General features: G+C 39.4%; 1 protein-coding gene across 2 annotated transcripts in view; it reads right to left on the bottom strand.

Moving 5' to 3' along the window:
* Window positions 1–10,407, bottom strand: part of LMBR1 (limb development membrane protein 1) — a 70,378-nt gene extending 59,971 nt beyond the window's left edge. For both annotated transcript variants that reach the window (XM_085317713.1, XM_085317714.1), the window contains exon 1: window positions 10,321–10,407. In XM_085317713.1, the coding sequence (XP_085173839.1) occupies window positions 10,321–10,383 (63 nt within the window). In that variant the 5' untranslated portion in view covers window positions 10,384–10,407. The remainder of the gene's footprint in view (window positions 1–10,320) is intronic.
* Between the last annotated feature and the right edge of the window lie 6,573 nt (window positions 10,408–16,980).

The following is a 16,980-nucleotide window of genomic DNA, read 5'->3' as shown; positions in this document are numbered from 1 at the left end:
TCTCCATCCCTGGAGATTTAAGGCTCAACTGGATAAATCCTTGAACAGCCTAGCCAAAACACAAGCAAACACTGCTTTAAGTAGGAGGTCAGGCTAGAGTCAGCACTCATTTCTACTATCCTGAATAATTTCATATGAATAGAGAATTTGACATCTCATAGTTGACACCCTTTTCCAGTTCATTTATGAGTGTGTTAAAAGCATTAGGCTAAGCACAGACCTCTGTATGACTGCGCTGGTAACACCCTTCTGTAACAAAATCGGGAGCTTTTTATTTCTACTCTTTCGTTTCCTGCATTTAAAAGAAACTCTGCCTCAGCTGTTAGGTTAGCCTGACTGACATGGCTTGCAAACTGACAGAACTAACATCCACCACTCCACTCAGGCAAATACCAACACACTGACCTTCCTCCAGTGTTCAGGGATTTCCCCATCAGTTCACGGTATCAAGAGGAGGGCAGATAATCTACAATAACACTCTACAGAGCTCCTCTGCTGGCAATTTTGAGATTGGCAGATAAAAGACACCCAGCCCTGAGAAGCTTAAAAGCATCTAACTTCAATAAGAGTAACGTACTTTCAAGCATGAGGAAGTCAAAGTGGCCAAGTGATCATTTCTTCCTACTTGACTGCACGGTAAAGATAAGAATTGGGAGAGTAAATGTGGAGGAGCAAAGCAGGCATGGAGCAGTCAATAGCATTTTACTTTGCTATGTATAAAACAAAAGATCAAGCCAATCCAGAGAACTAAGGAATAAAGGAAAGAATGGAATAACTTTTATAGTATTATCTATGCTAGAACTAAAAAGTTACTATTACATCCAACCAGCATTGCTGTTCAAAGGATATGGGAGAAAAAGGCTATACGCATAGTGAAGAGTATCTCCACTGCTTGCAGTTCTTTTACAGCACGTATCCTTTTCCCTAAATAGAAAAAGCACAGAAGAAAGAAGTCAATCTGTGTAACACCACACTCTGGAATGCTTAAGAATGTTTAAGAAATAGAAACAGAATTCCAAATGTTCTGCTTGAAAACTACAGAAAAGTAGTACTGCTGTACTTCTAAAGTTTGATTTCAATAACAACTAAACATAGCAGTGTACACCCACCTATTACTGCTCTCATGCTGCTACAGTATTTTAAATGTGTATTTAAATACCACACAGCAACTGAAAAGCTTCCTCCCACTGTCCTACTTGGCAATAACTTCTGTTGGATGGCAGGAAGAAAGAGTGGAAAAAATACAAGTAATTAAGGAGAATTGTTTGTCTCCACCTGTAATTCCTGTTGACACCCAAGTAGCAAGCACTGCACTCCACTTGATTTGGATGTATCAACAGTAAATTACCTACAAATATATATATTTGTAGGTATGTTTCTTCTATGTACGTACACACACTGAAGAAAACTACAATATTTAGCTCTATTCCAAATGTGACCTTGACATTCATAGTATCATCTGCTTTGAACATGTCACATGGTGATGTGAATCATTTATTCTTGAAAACTGTACTCTGGAGTTAGCTTTGCTCAATTTAATTCAACAAAATAATTTTATACATTTAGTATGTCCTGCAAAAAAACTCGTGAATGTCAAGCATGTCTTACGACTACAGATGAACTGACTACCCATTAACACAGCCCTCCAAAACTATGATTTCCCCATACACAGATTTTAAGTCTCCTCTAAGGACCTCTCTTTTGCCTAAGACATGCACAACAGCTAGACCTATCTTTTTCCCTGTTGGTTCCCAAGTTATTAAAAAAAAAAAAAAAAAAAAAAAGTTCATAAGCTGGGTGTCTGGAGTTGCTCACAAAGAAAAAAAATCCAGGATCTAACAGAAAGCTGGAAAAAGTCAAAATACATCCTGCATGATAGAAATATGGCCTAGTCAAAGATAAAGAACACAGCCCCACAGAAGGTAGTTTCCATATATCATACACCTAAAAATTGTCTTCAAGTTAACTTTACCAGCAGCACAGTCCCACTTCAAGCTAACAAAGGAAGTCAAAGCAGTTTACTAATTTAACTTCTACATGCACTTTTATATACTAAATGAGAACGTATTTATGTTAATGGATAAAAGGAAAAAAGTTAAATTAGTAATTTAGTGAGGAGATAAGTGTAACGATGAACATTCATTTTCTAGGATTCCTCTACAAGCCATAGTAATAGGCCTAATACACCTTTGGAGATGCTAGTATATTCTATACCAAATAATACATTTAAAAACTATGATCCCAAAACATTTCACTCTGGCACTGAAGGACTGCAACATTGCCATCAACTGGATTCAAGAATATTTTTCAGAATTATTGTAAGATTTATAAATCCCTCTAGAATTAACATTATTACCACTGACCTAGACCATGTAAATATTCTAATATCAAATATCAATGTTTTTACAGCCAAACTACAATAACCATTTATATGTAGCCACTCCATTAAATTTCCATAATTCTATAAGATCATTTACATTTTTGGTAAAAATAAACTGATAGGGAAGCCTCACTGATACACAAGTCTTAAACATTACATATGTATTAATACAACTTCTTCAGCTAATATTAATTTCCAGAGCAAGATGCATCTATCTCAAAAGATAGTTACCAAATTTTCTCTTCCTAATGTATCTAAAATCACTCCCTTTCCTTTCTATACATATTTCAGAGTTTAAGCAGTACATCTCAGCTTTTCCCACAAAAAAACTCCACACATTTAAACTATAATGCATGTATGTTTTCATAATTCCCCCAATTATGCAGACTATTTCATAAAAATGGATGTTTATGTAAAGTTAGTCTCCAAAACTCAGAAAATTTTAGATATATTGCTATCAGCAAATTTAATACAAACTCATCAGCCTCAGGTCTTCATATCAGCTAAGTATGTCAAAAATAGAAATTATAATTAGGTAATGGAAAATATGCGACAGGCAAGGCAAAACAGGCACTTGAGATCAACAATAAAACTGTGAAGCAGCATGTTTAGATGATAACCAGAGTCTAACACTAGAAAGCACACCCCTCTGAGCCAACAGGGSGGGGGGGAATCAAGCACATCTGCTGCTTCTAACCACGGTATATGAAATTCAAACCTGTACACAGGCTTCAGTGCCATCTATATGCATGCTACCTCCTGCAGAGAACTGCATGAAATATGAACATGAACTGAAAAAAGTGCTGCAGAATAACATCTTCCAGCCAATCAAAATATTTTGAAGCCCAATTACCACAGGCTTCAAACATTAAAACAGCACAAAGCAGTGGGGTTCTTCTTGGATCACTGTTGAAGTTAGAAACAACTTTTGCCATCTTCAGTCAATCAAGAGACTAGGAACCTTTGTGCAGGAAGCACTTCAACAGCATTACAGCACATATTCAACGCCAAGCTGACGAGACATCAACATGTGTTTGCCACCACCTTCATGGGAGCAAACCAGGTCTCAGAAGGCACTAGACCAAAGCTACTGAAAGCATGAAGCAATTTTAATTGTCACATGAACGACTAATAAAGGAGATTACAGGAGAGCATCTTATTCCAGGACGTCTCTACCCACCTGCAAGCTTAGATTTTACAGTGATACAACAACCAAGGCTTCTAATAGTTATATGTATAAAAACTATAATGACAACTTTCAAAGCTTCTCCTGTTCCAATGTTATAAGTTACATAAGCTCTTAAACATTAATGGTTTATGGTTCCAAAGAAGTCAGCGTCCCATGTCATTTGATGTAAGTTCATGTTTATAGGAAAACTTTCAGCGTAAGAGGAGCAGGGAGGGGCAGAGAAAGTAAAGAACATTGCAAAAGCTAAGACTTCCTTAACAAGAATTATCATTGCCCTCCTTAATGTCACTAAACGCCAAATCCAATTGGAAAGGGAGAAAGACAGGACAGGAGAAAACACTGCATTTTAAGAAAAAGATCACCCATATAACCTTTAAGTAGTGTTTGAATGTTTCATTTAGACAGTGTTCCTTAACTCCAGGTGCTATTGGATGCAACCCCAGAACCAGTCTCGCTCACTTATCATAACTTTATTGGTAATACACTTCTGATTCTCTCTCCTCTCTAACATTACCACTGTCTCCTCTGCTACTTTGCTGAACACTTCACTTGCCATTCAAATCCTCCTTAATATCTCCAGAGATACCTCTTTCTAGACACTCTTGCCTTAGAGTCAATCACACACAGCATCCCTACATCATAGCAAAGGCTGAGATGTTCATTATAACCCCTAACACCTTCCACCTATATCCCACCATCTCATTCAGCTCCAGCTAATACTTGACCAATTGTCCAAACAAAATCTTATTTGGGATAAGTTTGTCTCTTGGGCAGAAGGGTGGAATTAGATATAAGCTTGCTGAAAAGTTGGGTTCCACAGAGACAAGAGCTGTTGAAAACTCTGTTCAAACGTGCTTAGAAACCTTACCTGAAGAAGTAAAGTAGTCAGGCCTAGATTCAGAGAGAAGAAAAAAAAGGGAAAAAAAACCCACCTTTCTGCTCATAAGTTTCCCTCACTTAGGTTTCATACTCATAAAAAAACCCCTCCCCAAGTTTGCATTGACATTGCTTCACTCTGCGTAAGTCAGTCAGTAGCTGCAGTAATTAAATATGGCTCCTGAGCCTAGTTACATTCACCCAGTCAGGACACCCCAGACTGCAGCAGGTGCCTCAAGAAGACTTGTACATCATTTTTGGAAGACATAACTCAAAAGTCCACCCTACATCCACATCAAGCAAGGAAATAAATCAACCTTTCCACATTCAAATCAAGTGCTATATTCACTGAACCATCCATCCCCAATTTAGTTAATCCTGTCCTTTACTTCTACTGCTTTTTTTAAGAAAAAAACACATTCTAATTTTGATTTTTGTGGGATTTTTTGTGTATCAAACTAATGAGTGATGTGGAAACAAGAGTTAGGTTTTTCTTTTTGATGATTTTTCTCAACTGTTGAGCTGTAAAGTATCATTATACTAACCTAATCTAGATGCACTAGGTCAGCACTTTCACAGCTTTTCCTGGCTCAGTTTCTAACATGCCATTATTTGTTATGAAGGAAGTAGGAAAGCAACTATAACACAGTGAAATAATAAGTATAACACAGTACAGACAGTAAAGAACACAGTAACACAATCTGTTCAGCTACCCACTCAGGCCAACAGAAGCCACACAAGACAGAACAGCTGTGGTCTTACACAGTAATTTGATGTGTTTGCTGTCAGTTCCTTCACCGTCTCTTAACTCCTTGCTGCACCTTGTCATTATCAAGGCTAAGTTTTCTGGGATGTCTGTACCTTCCATGAAATATACCCCTCCTTTTGTCAACTGCTACTACAAAGTAAATGCAGAAGCATTCAAAAGGAATTATTTTGAATTGTAAGCAATGGAAACAATTTTTACACTTCAGTCTTCCATGCTTTTATGTAAATGGAAAAAGTGGAACTCTCCAAAAGTTGATTTGTTCTGGGAATAAGCATCTCTATCCACTTGTCTCAGCCAAGTGTTTTGAGATTCCTATTGATTCCAGCTGGATGCATCAGGATTGACCTCCAGCACTGGCAGTCAAAAAATGAGTCATCACTTCTTAAAAGAAGAGCATAGCACCTATGTTTACAGAGTAAAGGTATTTTAAGATGATACAATGATGCCAACATTTTATATACATAACTAAATGTGCACCTAGCTTTCAAGTTTACATCTCATGTCACTGCCAGAAATGCTCCTTTATTCTTTGTTGAAGTTCCTTTCCAAAACGGGGGGGGGGGGGAAGCTGCAATTTGAAAAATGCAGGAAAAAATCACACATGAGATAAGCAGTTTAAGATAAAAGTTATTGCTCAAATTTTCAGAGCATAGATTAAAAACTGAAAGGCATCAGTTTTACCGAATAAAAGATAAACTTGTACAAGTATTCAAAAAAAAAAAAAAAAAAACATTTAAGCATTTCTAATGTTTGTTCTTGGGAATGACCAATGCTTCTAACCAGCATTTCCTTTCTGGCCTAGCACTAGAATAACATAGCTTCTGGCACGAAAAAGGCTCCATGAGGACTACAGCTTTTGTTCATGGCATAAATTTAAGGAAGCAGGACTGGTCAAGAACAATACCACATTACCAAAAGCACTACAGGGCTCTGATGTGCTTTCTTATTTTACAGTCATACATGGGACGAATGCCAGCAGTAACCACACTGCGCTAGTTTCTATAGAAGAAGAATCCTAAGCATCTCTCTGCCCTGAAGTAGGGCCAAAAAAGTGATATTAGAATTTGCAATCAAAAATCCAAAATACATACACAGTTGCAACTATCTAAAAAGACCTTTCTAAACTGTTGGAAGTTATTTTTAGATATGAAATTTGTCCCCCTATTAAATAACCATCATATCACCCGTAACAGGGAAAAACCCTTAATATAGCTGAAGGAAGAGTAAGTTTAAAAGTGATATTGTTTAAAAGAGCCCTCTTGTAAAAAGAATCGCATTAAGCAGAGACTAAACTAATTTTTTCCAAGTATTAGCATCTGAAGTCTAACACCTCCTAAAACACTTAGTTCTTCATATGAAAGCATTAGACATTAATCATTAAACTACATATTATACCAGCTTCAACATCTGCCTAAACTTGCATGAAGCAATTAGAATTATAATAGCCCTTTTGTATTTGAACCTATTCTGCCAGGACTGATTTTTCTCATGATGTATTTAGTGTAATTAGGTCATTTCCAAATATACTAGACTTGCTCTTAAGCTTTCTAACTAATAATTTTATGGCTATCAAATTGCTTTCTTCTGCAGTTTGCCCACAATAAAAATGCAAGCACACTGCATTTATTTTGCCAAGGAAACCTCATAATCAAGTGTATGCATGTATTGTTACAATACATTTACAACAAATACAATACAGTTACAACTCAAAAAAATTTTATTTTTAAATGGAATATCAAAAAGTACACCTAAATTAAAAAACAAACCAGTATCAGAAAAAAGACTAAGTGAAAAAACAGTAATATTTTTAAAAGTAAATACAGAGGAACACAAAGACAGAAACAAAACCATCGCACTTGCATGGCCTGGTTTGAAATAAACAGTGCGTAACAAAGCTAGCAAAAATTGGAACACTTTAATTATGAGATAGAAACAGATATAATAACAAGACATTTAGGAGAAAATAGTTCCCCAAAAGCTTAAATATCTTCCATGGACGTGCAGGATCTCAGCACACACTAAATGAATCCATGTGATTAAGAAAGGCAAACCAAGGGTACAAAAATAACAGATAGTATCAAACTAAGACGACATTTCCTGGCCTTTGCAACCTACTATAATTCTTTCACATAATTGTTGCTCAAATACAAAACACATACACCCTCCTGTATTTCGTAACCAACTGAAGTTGTTTTTCAGAAAGATATCCTTTCCAATTAGGGCCAAGCACAGTTCCAGATGCACTGAAGTCAGGGCTCCCACTCACTTGGAGCAAAACCTTGGTTCTGTTATGTCTCCAGTCTCTTACACTGGGTTTTCAATCTCCATGTTTATTTTTTATTTTAAAAATTATTTCAATTCTGAAACTGTTTGGGTTTTTCTTTTTCCACAACACTTCCAAACAAGAAGTTCTCAAAACAGTAGATTAACATTTGAAGAACCATGCTGAAAATAGATTAGAGCCTTAATCTCTTATCATTAACAAAGCAACAAAACACAAGGTAGACTAGTTTCTTGCAAACTGGTATACTCCTGCAGGAACAGGTACCACACTGACAGTCCAAACAAGAGATGAGTAAGCCTCAGTTCAATTACGCATTAGCTCACAGAGACAGTTACACTAAAAGTAGGCTATGGAGTTTATTAAAAAGCTTGTTACTACCCTTATTCTATAAGCATGTCAGAAGCATTTCTCTTTCAAAGTGAAATTATCAGGAGTTGGCAGCTACAGAAAAAGAGACAGACACCACTAGCAGAAGGATAACAAGTCTTTGACTCCTGTTATATAAGACATCTTTATGGAAAAGTTTGTGGTGTGCCAGCTCAGAAAACAGGTACAACAGAAATGAAGCACTACAGTGAAGTTTAGCATAACTTTAGAGTCTCATCAAAAAGCAGACTCTGCAAGTTCTACATCCTTTTAAAGAACAAAATGAAGAAATCTTTTGAGAGCAAAAAAAAACAGTTTTATTTACATCAACTTGCTTTGGTTCCTCTTCTCTCGTGAAAATATTGTTTTTATTTTTCAGCAAAACAAAGATTGTGCCAGACAAATAAAGGTATCCAAAGGCATTAGGATATGCCAGATTGCATAAACTTGACATATATATATATATATATATATATGTATGTATGTATATAAACAGGCAAGTAGAAGTTCCTTCCACTCTAACACAACACAGCAAACTTCATAACCTTCTATTAACAGCTCTGCTGCCTCCACTGCACCTGCAGCTGGAATGAAAGTCCTGTGCACATGTAAAAGTGGAGCATGTTCCTTCCTCCAATTGAGGAGGGATTATACCCATTCCCCCTTGCTCACAGTACAAATTTTTTTTTTTTTTTTTTGCACAACACTGTTTAATTGCTTATTTTAGGAAAGGATATTCTGATGTGCTCAGGTGATGTGCTCCATGTACTTCGTTATGCTCGGACTGACCATAAGGAAAACAGAAGTCCATGCAACAATCATACTTGTAATATACTGCCGCAAGCCTAGGACCTACAAGAAGGTTGTACATGAGCCCGTCTTACTCAGCTGTAGATGGCAGCAATATATACTCATAAAACCCTGTGGTCTTTATATATAAAGACAAAAATACAACCGTACCAATGCATGGTTTAGAAGGTATATTCTTACCATTACCCCAACTGCTGAAACAATAACATAGATGGATTGTCACTAAACTAAAGGTCAAAGTACAGGTTTAACAAGTCTTTCACTGAATATTCTGCCTCTGTTGTCCAAATAAAGCATCGCTGTGTCTTTAAAAATACACATTCATGATGTTATATGTGATTTCTCATAAGACTACATGGATAAGAAGAGTTAACAAATGCTCTAAGGTGCTCAAAACGCTTTAAAGAAGAATAGTAGCATAGATGATTCCTTCCTGTAGGATTCTATACATCTTGGCTATTTGTAACAATACCTGGAAAGGCTGCACATAGCCATTCCTTCAAACTCAAAATTTGTGCATCTTCACAAAGTACAAAAGCATGATACACAGCGTTCTATATGCTGGAATAGGTGTCTGGTGGAGAAGAGAATAAAAGAGATTTTTAGAGCACAAATAAATACATATGGAAAAATGGATACTAGAGAAAAAGATGGATTCTAGAATCCAGAAGAGATGCACAATTTGTATATAAAACTATGTTTTCATATCACAAACAAGATAAAGACAATGCTTAAAGATGTCTTTACAGAAAAAAAGATTATTCCTTCAGTCCCCTCCACTGGTCATTGCTCTCAAAACATACCCCACATCCACTCACAGAAAAGGAAGGTTCAGAAAAATCTCTTTAAATAAGAGGTCTCTTCATACAGACTTGTTCTATATTCTGAAGAAAAAGTTTCAGAAAATATAATACTTTCCAAACAAAAAGAGTTCTTAACATTTGGATTCTTAAAATATGTAGAAGAAATTAATACATCAGGGATCTAATCAAGTCTGCTTTATACAACAACCTCTCCACAGGCCCACACAGATCAGTTAAGAGCAATATATATGATCGTCTCCTGACATAGCTGAAAAATAAATCTAAGTTATGAAATCATAGTTTTATTCCAGAAATCCATTTTGACACACTAGTAACTGCAAAGAGAAAGCAATCAGCCGGCCGAGTTAGGGTGGCATGGGGCAGAACAGAACTGCGCGACCCCCAGGTGCAGCACGTATCTTCCGCCCCGAACCGAAGCGGCACAGAGCCGAGCCCCGCCAGAGCCCTTCTCCAGACTCCGGGGAGTCCTGCAGATCACAAGGCGGGCCAGGATCAAACCGCAACGGCTCCGTCCGCGGCTACGCGCCAGGTCGGCACCTGACCGCAGCAGGTCGAGGAGCCCGGCGCAGCCCCGCGCCGCTCCCGCCCCGCGCTTCGCCACTCGCACACCGTGGGGCACGGAGAGACCCCGGGGGCTCAGGGAAACGCGGAGGCAACGCCCGTGCCGCGGGACCCACCACCGGCAGCAAAGCAGGAGGGCTGCGAGGCCGCGAGCAGCAACGGCGGCTCCCGCGCAGCGCTCACGGCCGCAGGGCTGCGCCTGAGGCGGCCGAGAGGGCGGGCAGCGGCGGCACGGCGGCGGGGGGGGCGGGCGGCGCCTACCGTGTACTCGCGCACTTGGCTGTGGAAGTTCTGCTCGCGGATGGTCACCTCGTCCGCTTCCATCCTTCATAGTCCCGCGGCCCCCGCCGCGGCGGGCGGGCCACCATGGCCGGCGGCTGCGCCGGCTGCTCCCCCCCGGCCCTGGCGGCGGCCCAGGGGCTCCGGCTGCTGCTCCGCCGCTCCGTCACCGTCCGGCGGAGGAGGATGAGGAGGAGGAAGAGCGGGCAGGACCGGCTCAACCGCCCCCCCTCCCGCTGCGTCACGACGTAACGCTTCCGCGCGCACACCGGCCCCGCTGCGGGGCGGGGCCAGCGCGGCCCGCGCTCCGCCCCCCGCGGGAGGCGGGGCCAAACGCCGCAAGGGTTAGAACCGAGGGGGCGTGCCAAGGTCGGGGGCGGGGCCAGCGGTCGGGAGGGGGCGTGGCCGGGGAGGGGGCGGAGCTAGAGGAAGGGCGGGAGGGTGTGAAAGGAAGGGCGGGGGAGGGGCGGCACCCCGGTTTTAGGGGAGTCGGGAGGGTTTTGCCCATTTCGGGAGAGCCCTGGCGGGGCGCTGGCACAGATAAACGTATCGCGGGGGCAGCGGGCAGGTGCAGAAGGATGAGGAGGCACCTGAGGTGCTGTGGAGGCCAGGAGGCTCCAGAGGCCTTGGGAGGCAGCCTGGGGGACCTGGGCTTGGTGGTGGAGGGACTGTGCAGGTCCCTTCAGATCGGGGGTGTTCGGGCTCGTGGCCTGGCAGAGAGCCCTCCTTCTAATGAGCGAGGTGGACAGAGCCACCTCAGCCTGGGAGCTGCCACATCCATGTTCACCAGTGCAGACAGGGATGTGCCTCGCTAACAGAGCAGGATGGGCCCTGCTGAAGCAAGGGCTGTCACTGAACTCACGCACCACGAGGGACCTGGAGGTTACCTTGTTTTAGCCGTTCCTCCTTGAACTCAGCCTTCCTTGTAGATGCAGCAGACTTTCTAGTTCGAATGACTGTACTGAAGAGAAAACCAGGATTTCACTTGTTTGGATCCGCTTTTTGTCATTCATTGATGTCTGTTGACAAGATTTTTTTCTTCTTGTTGGTTCAGTGCATGGTGCTGTTTCTTAACATTTCACAAATACCACGGGATTGTAAACTATGGTTTTCAAGCATTTCTTTCACTGTTGTTTGTTCCCTATACACACAGACATCTAACTCCAATTTTCTTTGTTTCTTAGTTTACAAATAGTTTAGTACTCTAAACATACACAAAAACTAGTCCTCTGAGAGACACCATCAATTATAGATGATAATTTACCACATCAAAAACCATGTTATTACCATCCAAATATGTAACTTTATTCTGAGGAACATTTAAAGACAGACATGACCACTTCCTGCCTATTTAACTCTATTGATGTTTTATCCATGAACATCAATGCCAATTATAATTCAGATTACATTTACTTCCCAGTCTCTGACCCATTTTCTTTGTCAAAGCAAATGCTGAAGTATTGAATTTTGGAGTCAAGTCATCTCTGACTGCCTGATGTCTGACTGGATGCTGAACTTCCTTCAGTAGGGCTGAGGTTTAACCCTTATTCTTTGATACTTGGGAAGATGGAGACAAGGCATTTGCAAACAGACTCACATCATGGACATGGGAAGTCAGAAGTATCCCCATCCCCTGTTCCCCTTGAAGCCCACTACTTGGGGATGGAGAATTTCTGAGTATTTATTGAAGGCTGTGGGCATGGGAGGTTTATTAAGATAAAGCAGACCTGAAGGACAACAGCGAGCCTAGAAGCTGAGACACTTTTGGGGAAAAGCTTGTCCTACTTTACTACACACTAAACAACATTAGATTGAGTCTGATAGATATTACTCATTTGTTTCTTTCTTCAACTATTGTCAATTAACATTCCTAGAAGAAAAGAAGATCAAAGATAGTGAGAGTGGTGAATGCATCTGTAGCTGTCTGGAGGAAGTTTACATGAGAGTCTGGCTTGTGAGAGTTGGTAGTGTTGTGCCCCTCTCAGGACTTGATCTAGAGAGAACAGTGCAAGTGAAGACAAGGTATATAGGTAGAAGTAATACCTTTAATTATAACAAGAAATGAAATAGGAAAAAAGTAGACAAGTGCTTTTTATGCAAGATCCTGTTCTCAGAGAAATCAAATGCAAAACTCTCTGAGTTGTCTGTGGAAATTATGTCAATAGACTCAAGGACAAACCTTGTTCATGCAAAGTATCATGCTTAATGTCGGGCAGGTTCCCACCTTTAGTCATCTTATGCAAAAGGCCAACAATAATTTGCAATGCCATTACAACCAGGATGTGAGGAGCCTAGCATTTATGCCCTCACTAGGTTTGTGAGGAAGACAAAAACAAGTGTTGTAGTTAGAACAAAACAGAGCTAAGCACTGGGGAGAGCAAGAAGGTTGCACTCAAAGGGGAAGAGCATGGTAACAATCAGAGATCAGTAATATCATAAAGACTATGCATACTAATACCAAGAGAAAGGAGGGACATGGTTGGAGTTCAGGCCACAGTCAAGAAGCCATTTGATCTGAGAAATGAGGATGACCTGCAGAAGCAGTAGCAACACTGCAGCAATTTTGAGAAAAAGACCAAGAAAGCCATGGTTAGGAGTTAGGAAAAGGAACTAGGCTCAGAGCAAGGCAATCTATAGGGTCTTAGGGAGGCTCTGCCAGTAAATACAGATACCTACTGCCAGTTGGTTAAAAATTCGTGCTTGAGGTCAAATTTAGTTTTTGAGCTACCAGGGAAATGATTCAGCCACTGCTAAGGAGCAGCTCATTAAATCTAAAACTAAGTTTATTTTATTAATAAGGTATGAGATTTGTACTGAGGTGCCAAGGATTTTATACATTTCCAGTCTTATGTGCAGACATGCTAAACTCACCTCTAAAATAGAAGGTTTAAAGAAAAAGGAGCAGTACTTTTATAACTGTTAGGGAAAGACATAGCAGAACTGAACCTTCCTCTTCTACTTGGACTAAATCTTTTTAATATATTGAATTTGAAATATATCTGAGAAGAAAATACAGAAACGTAACTTGTCTCATACTGGCAAATACTTTCTTCCGTTTTTAGCGGGTGAATCATGAGAAACATGATACCCCATTTATATTTCTTTGAAGGCAGAAATCTTTTAGTATTACAGAAAAAAATAGCCTTGTTCCTTTCTTGGGCAGAAGTTATTGCTCAGTTCCTTACGTCTCCATATCAAGAAGGAAGGTAATGGTAGCCACCTCAGCAAAATCTATTTATACGTGAGGATATGCAGTTTAGCGCAGACAGCTGTGACAAACTGACTGATGAACCCTTTGCGTTGGGAGTGGAAAAGTAGTATTTTGAAGCATGCGAAGAGAAAAAAATCAAAAATTAAGCCTGAGGCACTGTCCGTTTCCTCTCTACTTCACACTTAGAGAATAAAGAAGATGATGGAGTGACTGTTACCAGCAGTTCTTAGCACCTCCTCAGTAAACCTAAGGATTTTGATTGGGATGTGGTGGGATGTTATCTAGCCATGATTTAGATGTAAACAGTCTTGTCTCAAACTGCTGACATACATATATACACTCAAAGAAAGAGAATCTAATGAGTAAGAGACTTCTATTAGGCCAACATTTAGTGTTGTCTAATTCCTCAGTGTAAAAGCTGAAAGGATTTAAAACATCCTGTTTGTTTAATTTCTTCTTCTTTTTTTTTTTTTTTTTTTTTTTTTCCTCCAGCAAATATAGCCCAGTTTTAAAAGAACAGTTTTTCAACATCAGGATAACCCAGTATGTGTGTTTGGTATTCTGGACTCCCAAGGAAGATTTTCTGTGCACTGGATTAACTCTGAAAGACACTGGGATAATGAAGCTAATGACATTAATTGAATTGGCTAAAATTGAAGCTGCTAAAATTAGAACTATTTTATTGGGCAGGTTCCCCCAGAATTTGTCAATGGATTTTAGATTACCATCTTTAACTGTAAAAGTAAAATTGTCAGCATGACCTTTAAATCTAAAGTTATTTAGCATTATTTGAATAGATGATGCCTTCTTTGCCAGTCTTCATCCAGCCAAATGCAGTTTGGGCTAAACAGGAAATAGGAAGTAGTTCTCTTAGTTAATAAAACTACCCACATGATTACGTTCCACATCCTGCTTAAGATTTGGCCATATTGAAGTTTAAACCCAAGTTAGTAAATTGCTGAGAGTGACCACTGATTTTAAAAAGAACTAAGGATACACACATGCCACAGTTGACACCCAGCACTTTATATACTCAAAACCCAATTAAGGAAAAGAAAAAAGATAGCAAAGTTACTTTTCATTTTATATCAGAATTGAGTTATTTTATGCTATCGTAATTATGCACATTATTTATTGGGTGATCATTTCAAAGGCTCGTATTTTGTAGGCTAAAGCACAGCAGTAATTGCATTATAATTTGAGAAGGCCAGATCAATCAATCTTGGTCTAGATTCAACTTGAAATATTGCTGACTAGCATTTATTTTCTATTCATTCCCATCTTCCTTCTTTCTCTTGTTTGTTTCTTGTTTTTTACAGGTGTGATTTTTTTGTTCCAAGGATCATACTTTGAACTTGTGTCACTTCATTGTGTCAACCCAGTATCAATAGCTCCCCAGCTAAATGCCGTATTGTACTGTAAAATATATACATTTTTGAAACAGCTAAGGGAAAGAAATTTAAATTAAATGAGAATATTGGCACAAAAATGAATATAAACTGGTTCAGTATAGCGATGCATACATATGTACTGGATTTTATATATATCCATTAATACACTGATGAATCTATACACTCGAAAATAGAAGAAAAATGCAGCAGCAAAGTAATAAGGTTTTGAACAATCTTTCAAGAGGAATATTAGAGTAAAATATCTCCACTGCTATTAACTTAGAGCTTGGTCTGTTTGCTAAAAGGTTAGTAAGATATGATGGTTTGTAATAGTTGAGGAACTGGATTCAGTGACTAAGAAAATCTCTTTTGTTCCTATGTGCCTGAATATGGTAAAATATACGTTTGCTTCATCGGTAGGAACCCAGAGTCAGAAGACTTCCAACATGCAAATTTATCCTAGAAAAATCATAATAGCAAAGGCTCTGTTCTGCTGCCATCTTTGGCCACTACATGTCCCTGTGATAATGAACCCGTACACGAGCCGCCAATGCACAAAGAAGAGGCAGTCGAGCGCTTACCTAATGCCCAGCCTGTTCACCACAGCTGTAATGTTAAGGGAAGTGTATATGGAGAGGTATGAACTCTGCAGCAGCTTGGTGCTTTTAAGTAAAAGAAGCTTAAGTCGTGTCACCAAGCTAGAAGAGTTTCAGTTCAGTATCTAGCAGGCACAAAGAGACTGAAAGCTGGGTTTGCTTCCATTCACCTTGGCTGCTGCTTTTTTATTTCATAGTGAAGAATCAAAACACAGCAAAATAAAATAAATAGTTGTTTAAACTTAAGGAGCAAGACTTAGCTGGTTAGGAATGAGATGAAATATCCGAGGATACATATATGAGTCAGAGTTCACCTACCATACATATACTTAATCATTGTGTTAATATTTTATGTTATGAACAAGCCTGGGGACTTTTACTCCTCTGCTCTCTATCCATGTGTGATTTGGTCTTCAGGTAGGTATTTATGGGCAGAACTCCTAACTCCCACCAGCAACAATAATTTTTACAGAGCTGAAATCCAAAAAGATTCAGTTAAGGAGTCATGAAAGGCTCTAGTTAGGGCCTCATTTTCACCCACTTACGTCTGTTTTGAGCTCATAAATTAATGTTTGATTAAAGCAGTCTCTGAAAAGTGTTCAGTTAGAGTGGATGGATCAAGACAGAAAACTCACTACTTCTCTTTGCAGTGTATCAAACATTTAATTGCTGTTAAATAGCAATTTAATTGCTATTTAATAAAATATTTTAAAATGTGCCTTATTTCTGAAAATAATTTTACTACCTTCAGCTTCTAACTGTGGTTCTGTCCTTCCTCACTACAATAAATCTTTTAATACTCAGTATTTCGTAGTAATAAGAGCAATTCACCTCAGAATCTTTTCAGTCAGTTAAAAGGATTGATTGTAAGTTCTTTAAAGATTTTTCTTAACCATGAATACAAGCGTTCCTCCTTCTTTCCTGAATTCTCTCCAAACTTTTAACATACTTTTTAAAATGTAGGCAGAAAAATAGAACACGGTATTCCAGTCTTGTTTTGAGCAGTTCCGGAGACCGAGGTAAAATTGCCTATTCATTCTTATTTTATGCTCCCTGTGACAGGCCATTTTAGTCATTACCTTGGAAAAGAGCACACAGCTTCTGAGAAACAGGTGAGAAATATGATTACTACTTGATAAACAGCAAAGGAACCTATCCCAGAAGAAAATGGGATTTGCAGCAGAAGAACTTGTTTCTCCTCCTCTCTTCCTTCTAACAAGTCTGGCTGCACGTAAAAGACTTGCTCATGCCTGATCTGAAATAAGGTTAATAGCCTTTTATATTTGTTTTGGGTTGCCATGTCTGCTTGCTCACTTATTTAAAGGCAAGTGTTGGATCATTTTAATCCAAATTCTATAGCAATCATTTGCTCAAGGTAGAATGGCTCATCTTATGGAACAAACAAACAAACAAATCCTACATACACTGTGGGGAAAAAAGTAGT

This window comes from Rhea americana, unplaced genomic scaffold, assembly GCF_003343005.1.
Source record: "Rhea americana isolate MKP2758 unplaced genomic scaffold, rheAme1 scaffold_50, whole genome shotgun sequence".
NCBI classification, from domain to species: domain Eukaryota; kingdom Metazoa; phylum Chordata; class Aves; order Rheiformes; family Rheidae; genus Rhea; species Rhea americana.
Note: the sequence above shows the minus strand (reverse complement) of the source record. Positions and strands in the feature narration are given on the sequence as shown.